The 9,322-nt window shown below is 39.3% G+C and overlaps 1 protein-coding gene across 4 annotated transcripts in view; it reads right to left on the reverse strand.

The window, feature by feature from the left end:
- Nucleotides 1-8,563, reverse strand: part of LOC118640333 (protein only RNase P catalytic subunit) — a 172,615-nt gene extending 164,052 nt beyond the window's left edge. For all 4 annotated transcript variants that reach the window (XM_036277275.1, XM_036277267.1, XM_036277262.1 and 1 more), the window contains exons 1-3: nt 7,340-8,563; nt 5,752-5,799; nt 5,017-5,149 (exon numbers count right to left, since the gene is read on the reverse strand). In XM_036277275.1, the coding sequence (XP_036133168.1) occupies nt 5,017-5,149; nt 5,752-5,799; nt 7,340-8,328 (1,170 nt within the window). In that variant the 5' untranslated portion in view covers nt 8,329-8,563. The remainder of the gene's footprint in view (nt 1-5,016; nt 5,150-5,751; nt 5,800-7,339) is intronic.
- Nucleotides 8,564-9,322: the final 759 nt, after the last annotated feature.

The raw sequence follows: 9,322 nt of genomic DNA on the forward strand, positions 1-9,322 counted from the left end.
GGCAGAAACCTTTCCTAACTTGGTGAAGGAAACAGACATACAAGTCCAGGAAGCACAGAGAGTCCCAAACAAGATGAACCCCAAGAGGCCCACACCAAGATACATCATCATCAAAATGCAAAAGGTTCAAGACAGAGAGAATCTTAAAAGCAGCAAGATAAAAGCAGTTAGTTACCTACAAGGGAGTTCCCATTAGACTGTCAGCTGATTTCTCAAAAGAAACTTTGCAGGCCAGAAGGGAGTGGCAAGAAATATTCAGAGTGATGAAAAGCAAGAACCTACAACCAAGATTACTCTATCCTGCAAAGCTGTCATTCAGAATCGATGGCCATATAAGGAGTTTCCCAGACAAGAAAAAGTTAAGGAGTTCTTCACCACCAAACCGTTATTATATGAAATGATGAAGGGTCTTTTTGAAGAAAAAGATAAGATATATGAACAAACAAAAGGGCAATGAATACACATCTATCGACAACTGAATCTACAAACAAAATGAACAGGCAGAACAGAAACATTCTCATAGATACAGAGAACATTTTGTTGGATGTCAGATGGGAGTGGGGTTGGAGGAATGGGTGAAAAAAGTGAAGGGATTAAGAAGTACAAATTCATTACTAGACTGACAAGCCTCATAGGGAAAGGGGTTGCGGGGTGGGAAGAAATAAACCAAAGAACTTATATGCATAACCAATGGACACAGACAATAGTGTGGGACAAGGTGGGAGGGGGATGGGAGAGGGGAAGAGGGAGTCAATGGGGGGAAAACGAGGAACATCTGTAATACATTCAACAATAAAGATTAAAAAAAAACCCCAAAACATAAAACTAAAAAATTATGGCTATGATTAGCCATTAAGAGTGTTGAACATATGGTGGGAGCATAGAAGAGAGTAAAGGGGGAATAAATGGTTATGGAAAGAGACTTGTCTTGGGATGGTAAACACAATACAATATTCAAATGATGTATTATAGAATTGTACACCTGAAACCCATATAATTTTATTAGCCAATATCACCCCGATAAATTCAATAAAAAGGAAAAAAACCAGAGAGTTAAACAAAAGTATTCAACTAGTGATTCCACAACTGGGGCAGGAGCACTTCAAGGTAAGAGTCTAGAATATGCTGTGCTAGAAAGCACTGAAGTGCTCAAAAACTAATTGGGAGGAAAAAGTGATGGGGGTGGGAAAAGTGATGTAAAAGACACAGGAACTAGCTTAAAGGGGCTCCCACAGGCCAAATTTGGAACAATTTGAGCATCAAAAAAAATAACGATGGTAATAAATTCTAACACAGTTAATTAAAAAGAAAAATGTCCTCATGCCCATACAGGTAATTTTTTTTTTAAAGGAGGGAAGAAAGGGAAAAATTTTATAGAATAATGCCAGCTAATAAGTGCAGAGGAAATAAAATAATCGCCACTTTGCAACCTCCAAAGGTCGAGAGCATCTCCATGATTTTAAAAAACATTAAGTGAAGAGTTAATGGGTGACGGGATACCTGCATAATCTTGAAGTATTTACTCCATGGACCACTTAATTTTTAATTACAAAGGGAAATTATAAAGAAAGAAACGTACCTTTACAATGGAGAGATCTTTGTGTATAGTCAGCCCTCATTTATTTCAATTAATCAGTTCCAGGCTCTACCATGATAAATGAATTTCCACGAAGTAGGATTCTTTATTTATACATAGTCATCCCTTGCCACTTCGTGCTTCGACTTTTGGGGCTTCACTCTATCGCGGTTTTTCCAAATATAGTATAGTAGTATTTGAAAAAACCACCTAGAGTGAAGCTGCAAACGTTGAAGCGTGAAGTGGCGAGGGACAACTGTAGTGATCATATTTAACATCAGCAAGAGTGAGTACAACCTGATATATGTGGCTGCTGTGAGTCAGTAAGACTCACCCATGTAGTCTACCTAACCACTTTCATACTGAATTAATGAGAAGAATATAATCAAACAATTAGTCCACAGTCTTGCTACTGAATATGTTAGTCCAAAGACCATAAACACAACACCTGGGATCTTATCAAAATACAGAACCTCAGGCCCCACTCTGGATAACTGAATCATAATTTGCATTTTAACCAGATCCTCAAGTGATTTGTAGGCGTAAAATTTGAAAAGCTCTGTACAAGACAAACCACCCAGACTTTTCAAAAAAGTCAATGTCATAAACCCCCCAAAAAGGCAGGGGGAACTGTTATGAATTTAGAGCAGTGGTTCTCAACCTTCCTAATGCCGCAACCCTTTAATACAGTTCCTCATGTTGTATGTGGGTATATCTGCATGTGGGGGGACCCGCGTGGAGACGATAGAGGAGCGGTATCTCTGTTCCTAAGACCATCGGAATTACGTGTTTTCCGATGGTCTTAGGCAACCCCTGTGAAAAGGTCATTCAATCCCCAAAGGGGTCGTGACCCACTGGTTGAGAACTGCTGATTTAGAGAGCCATAACAACCAAAAGCAATGTGACTCTTGGTTAAATCCTGGATCAGAGGGGAAAAAGTTATAAAGTACAATTTGTGGGGACAATTGGGAAAATTTGAATATGTACTTTTTATTAAATGACACTGAATTAATAAAGGTAAGGCTTGTAAATGTGATAATGGTATTTAATTACATAGAATTTTCTTATTCTCAGAAAATATTTGCTGAAACATTTAAAGTAACATATTGCCCAGTTTGGCTCAGCGGTGAGCTTCAGCTCACAGACCAGAGTCCTGGGTTCAGCTCCCGCTAAGGGCATGTACCTCAGTTGCAGTTTGTCCCCAGCCTTGGTTGGGGTTGTGTGGGTGGCAACCAGTTGATATGTCTCTCATATCGATGTCCCCCCCACCCCCGCCCCACTCTATCTAAAGATATATGCAAAAATGCCCTCTGGTGAGGATAAAAAAATTAAAAACTTAAAAATAAAGTAACATGTCTACAACTTATTTTTGAATGGTTCGTGAAAACATATATATATATATATATATATATATATAGAGAGAGAGAGAGAGAGAGAGAGAGAGAGAGAGAGAGAAAGCCTATGTGCCATAATACCAACTGGTTACTCTACATGAAGAGTATGTAGGTATCCACTGTGCTATTTTTTCATTTTCCTTTAGGTTGAAAATTTTACTGAATAAGACATTGGAGGGTGGGAAGAATATTCAATTAGTCCACAACAGAAATGGTAAGGTTTTGGTACAAACAACATAATTCATACAACCTTGACACCTACTTCAGAAGATACACATAAGTGCTCAAAAGATGTTTGATAAGAGAAAGAAAATCTGTTTAATTCATATTTTAGCTGGCAGAAATTCCTAAAGCATTAAAGAGCTGCTACAACCAACAGGCTGTCAGTTACAGTCGTCACTGTAACCTTTCCTTCCATGAGAGGCAGTTGAGTTTAACAACAAAGGTTTTAGGGTCAAATCTAGATTTTATTAGCAAGGTATCCTCTGGCAGATTTAATCTCTCAAAGTCTCAATCAGTCTACCTGTAAAATAGAAATAAAATAGTACCATATGGCGTAGTTGTAAGGGTTAAATAAGATATAAGATAATGAATGGAAAGCACTTAGCATCACTTAATAAATGTTAACTATAATTTTATCAATAAAGTCAGCTAAAAGGTATTCCATAAAACTAAGATAATGTTTTTATGGACCAGATTTTTACTTTATTCTGAGGATTCAAGTTTTTCATATAATCTATGGGCATTATCTGACAATTTTAAGTCAAGGTGAGAAGGCAAAACAATTTTCGCTTCTTGTTTATATTTAGTACCTTGAAGGAAAAAAGCATTCAGTGTGATGATGGGTAGCCTTTCCCAAGATAAAAATAAAAGCATTTTACTTCAACTTAATATAGGTAATCCAGCATAAAGTACTGAAGACTAGCAAAATAAAGCTATTAAAAATGACTTAGAGCCCTGGCCGGATTGGCTCAGCAGTTACGAGTGTCGGTGTGTGGTCCAGAGAAACCCGGGTTCGGTTCCCACTAGGGGCATGTACCTCAGTTATAGTTTGTCCCCGGCCCTGGTTGGGTCATGTGGGAGGTAGCCACGCGATGCGTCCCTTTCACGTCACTGTTTCTCTCTCTCTCTCTCTCTCTCTCTCCCACTCTATCTGAACAAAAAATGGAAAATTGTGTTCGGGTGAGGATTAAACAAACAAAAAAAAGACTTAGAGAATCAAATTCAATACTAAGAAAACTTGGAAATAATTTTGTTAGTTATCTTAAATACTCTTGAATACTCCTAAAGTTGTAAGAAACCATAATGTTTTCATGGGAGTTTACCTAATACAGTTTTCTGGAAGCACTTAGACAAAGAGTAAGCATCTGTCTTTTTGGCTTCAGTGCACTTGTGCCCAGATGAAACAGCACTGACTTCAATAGATGGATAATAGTCTAACCCAATTGTTCCATGAAATTCTAAAGCAATCTCTCTTAAAGGTTGGCAACTATGGCCAGCAGGCCAAATCCAGCCGACTGCTTCTCTTTGCATTAAAAAAAAAAAATCTGCCCTGGCCGATGTGGCCCATTGATTAAAGTGTTGGCCCATGGACCAAGGAGTCAGAGGTTCAATTCCCAGTCAAGGGCATGTAGCTGGGTTGCAGGTTCGGCACTGGTCAGGGTGTGTGCTGGAGGCAATCAATCAATGTCTCTATCTCACATTGACGTTTCTCTCTCACTCCCCCCACCACCACTCCCTCCCACTCTCTCTAAAAATCAATGGGAAACATATCCTCTGGTGAGGATTAACAAAAAAAAATTAAAAAAATAAAATACCCAGCCCACTGCTTATTTTCATAAATACTACAATTATTACTAAAACAAAGCCATGCTCATTATGTATTGTCTGTGGCTGTTTTCACTATAACAGCAGAGTAGAAAAGTTGCAACAGTGACTGTATGGCCCACAAAGCTTAAAATATTTACTATTCTGGTCTTTTAGAGAAAAAATGACCAACCCCTGCTCTAGACACAAAGAATGCAATAAAACCCAGTCCAGACTCACCTGAGGTGTCGTCTTTTTGTATTGGTCACCTCCATCTATCACATCACTCATGATTTTTCTCTTAAGAAATTCATACTCTTCTGGACTCAGGTGAATAGACTCTATGGTTTTTCCACAACCCAAACATTGACCACTGTAATTACAATTGTTTCTGTTAAGGAGTGTTCCAGAAATAAACTTTTTCTAAAATGAATAATCCTAGGGCATGAGGAAATGGAAAGATAATTAAATTAAAAAAAGAATATTATAACCTTTATAATCATCGCATGCATTACATGATTTTTTGTAAGCCTGATAATATCACACATTAGTGTGCCAGAAAACACAAAAGAGTAGATTGCTGGGCATCCAGATAAAGTTTTTAGTTATTCCTAAAACACAACTAGGGGAAAACATCTCTGAGGCTTTACACCAGGCTCACAGCATCTACAGGAAAAAAACTTTGAGCACTGCAAATACTCCATATGCAAAATATGCCTTTTTTTCTTGGGTACTCTAACTCTTAATTATCTTATCTCTAAGGTTTCCAGGAAAAAATATATATTTATTTATTTATTTATTTTCTGTGGTACGTGCCCCTAGCGGGAACCGAACCCAAGACTCTCTGGTCCGCAGGCCGATGCTCAACCGCTGAGCCAAACCGGCCAAGGCACAAAAAAAAAAAAATTTTAACAGTAGCAAAAAACACCTATTAAACCTGAATCCAACAAGTTAAAAATAAAATATTGGCCTTACCTTTTCTGGATTGTGGTAAACTGTCCTTTCCATTGTTCTCCAGGAACACTACAAAAAAGATTGCAAAACCAAATTAGTTTAGATTCCTACTGAAGCCAGAGTTTAGAAACTTGGTAGGCAAGAGCTCTGAAAAGTTCAAACTACTTCCCTAGAAAGGTTTAATTAGAAGAGTGGTTAATACACTGTAATAGGGCTAAGGAACTGATGGTACCCTTCCCTTACTCTGGATCTCCTCCTTCCTTTCCCTTCTCTGGTCATCTGACCCCCATGGTCAAGCCTAGATCTACCTTTAAAGGACCTGTACAGAAAGCAGCTGATATTATATAGTGCAACCTCTAAATTAAACTCAACTCTAATCTTCTCCATAAAGCTGCCAGAGATTGTTCCTGCCCAGAGTAATTTATTCGCTTATACTATACCACTATTATTTCACTGACAAGTATTGCATTCCCAATTATGAATACCATAATAGATCTTATATCACAAAACATCCTCAGTGTCTAGCCTAATCAGAGGCATTCAAAATACTTATTTGCTCAATCAACGTATTTCTTCTTCCTCTTACATGTATTACTATGATTTCATTGATTCTATTGCCTTTTTCTCCTTGTTCAGTTCATTCAGAACCTTATCATCTCTCATTCAAACCTATAACTGCCTCCGAACATCTCAATTTTCAATTTTAATCTCTCTCCAATCTTCTTTTCTCACTGTTTTGGCAGTTATCTTTCTAAAACTCCACTCCAAGACCAACACTCTTGGTAACAGAAAAAAAATCCAAAATCCTTGGCAGTCAAAGATTTTTCTCAATTCAGCTCTTCTTTTGATATTCAATAATTTTATTAAATAAGATAATTCAGCTTGATTGCTGCTTCAAAGCTCTGACGATATATAGTATAGAAGAGCAAGAAAAAAACGAAAGAAAAGGAATAAATTTTTAGGAAATAGCCTGAAGCAAATTAATGGTGAAGAAATAAGTAAAAGATTGGAGCAATAAATAGGCATGAAGCCAGTAACATGAATAAAAAAAAAAAAAAAAAGGGCTTTGAGAGAGGAGTTGAATGATGGAAAGATTTAAAATGAACCGGAAGGATAAAAATGTTCCATGTTAATGCTTACATATCAGGTTTAATTAGGATCCCCCCTGCCCTCTAACCATCCAAGTTGATGCAATGCATATATTAAACAGAACATATATATGCACATTATACCAATCACTAGATTTCAGAACTTCTGAAAATACTAATACGACCCAAAGACAGCTCTAGTTTTCTTGCCATTAACTCCAGCCACAGTGCTATTAAGAATTAACATCTTGCCAGATACCTCAGAAAGTGAAATGATCCTAAACAGAAAAATACATAAAAACTATAAATTCTCTATAATTTCCTTTTTATGTGATGAGTAGAGATTAACACAACTTGTTTATATTTCTTTTAGAGAAAAATTTGTCTTAAAAGGGAAACAAATTACTAAAAATGGGGAAGGTACTATAATCTGAATAGAATAATCTCCGCAACCAATAATAAAGGAGGCTACCTTTAGTATAGATATTAAAATAAAAACATACATTAAAAATTAAAATTACCTCTCAAACCATGTTTTTATACTGTGAGCAAATGATTCCCCAGGATATAACTTATTATTTCTTAGATACAAAAGAATGTCTAGTAGTTTGTTTGAATACTGATCATCTTTTATGTCTTTTCCAAAATCAAAGAAGGCTTTTAAAGTTTCCATCATAGGAATAAGATTATGACCTAACAACTCCTGATACAAATTCCAAGCTATGTTTACATCTTGATGAAGGAGGGCTCCCTGGATACAGTCATTATAGTTCTTTATTGAAGGGGTCATGACTTTTTTCATGTCTTCTAACAGCAGCAAGGCCTCTCTCCATCTGTCTGAATGGATTAATCCCCGGATGAGAAGAGTGCTTCCTCCAGATTCTAAACTCTTGTATCTGGCTTTCATGATTTCATAGACATCAAAAACTTCTGATGTCTGCTTATGAAAGACGCAGAGATACAAATACTTGACCAGCAAATTATAGCTTACAATACCGTTGTTTTTTGTAGCTACCCAGGCCAGCAAAGATTTGGCTACATCTACAGAGCTACTCTGGCGAATCATCTGTGAAATGATCCAATTTTCAAAATCAGCTTTTCCCTTGAAATCTTCCTTAAGTTTATCCCACTGCTCTGAATTCAGAGGTTTTGTTGGAAGTTGAATAATGTTCCTCTCAGGTGGCAAGGCATGATCTTTACTCTGAGGATTCATTTGTGATCTCTTCTTAGCTGCTCCAGCTGCAAAAAGGTGAGGGAATTCCGATGAGACTTTATTACTGCCCTCATCTCCTTTCCTGCGATACCTGGCCTTGGCAGCCAGAAGACTCACTGCTTTGGTATTTTGTGGAGATGCTGTTTTAAGAGAAAACAACTTCTGCTGGTTCCTGATGCCATAATAGTCTTTGAGAAAGAGAGAGTTATAAGAGTGTCCTGGGCCTCCTCCAAGGTATGGGTTGTTTTTCCAAAGCTTAGGAAAGCTTCTAATACTGGTGAAACAGAACATCATCATGCAGCGAGATCAGCCCAAGATAGTGACGAGATGTTCAAAGAGCCCCTACTTCTACAGCACAATTCAAGTTATTTGGAGGGAGGGGATGAAAAGTCGAAGCGCAACTTTTCAAAAGGTGATTTTCAGTTTCTTACAGAAAAAACAAGGCTCTGCTTTTGGGGCTACGTGATAGCAACGAGGTCTGGTGAGTTTTCTCCATTACACAATGATGATGGGGACATCCAAACTCGGTCGCCATCCGCAGAACCAGGGGACAGAGCAGGAATCTCTGGCGCCTGTTACGTGCCGTCCGCGAACCTGAGGAAAAAACACAAGGACCGCCCAATTCGACTCACGTGGACCACAACTGCCCTCGAAAGGGGGTAGGATCCCATGGGTGCCTTGCTGAAGGAGGGGCGTAAAGCCGAAAACCGTGACTAAGAGCCCCCAGCCCCAGCCCCACCAGCAGCGAGGGGCCCTGGTCCTGCCTGACAACGGTCCCCAGACCGCTGAACTCGTCAGATGAGGGGATGGGCTGGGGGAGGTGGGGAGAGAGCCGAGCCAACAACTCCGGTAAGGAACGGAGATCCACGAAGGGCACTGCCCACGGCGCGCAGACCAGTCACACAGCGAGTCCCCTTCCACAACTCACCGGAGCACTCCCGCTTCACGACGCAACCGCGGCCGCGGCGGAAACTACTGTGCCCACAATGCACCGCGACGGCCCGGCCGCGGGGGCGTGCCCGACCTGGACGCTGGCCTGGCGGCGACAGAAAGGCGATTCCAAAGCTTTTAGTAACAGAGGGGGCTTACGGGGCGGCGTCTACTACTTTCAGGAGAACTTTTAGGGCCTTCAGGCAGCCACAAGGAACAATAAAAAGAAACCGTGAAGTAAAAAAAAAAACGCTTCCCTTGAGCCGGAAATGCCCAAGCACTCCTGAATCACGTGATGCATACGCGCCAAAGGCCCGAGATGAACTAAATACGGGCTTCCTTTTCCTGCGCCTTTAAAATC

Source organism: Molossus molossus, unplaced genomic scaffold (genome assembly GCF_014108415.1).
Source record: "Molossus molossus isolate mMolMol1 unplaced genomic scaffold, mMolMol1.p scaffold_m16_p_1, whole genome shotgun sequence".
Classification (NCBI taxonomy): Eukaryota; Metazoa; Chordata; class Mammalia; order Chiroptera; family Molossidae; genus Molossus; species Molossus molossus.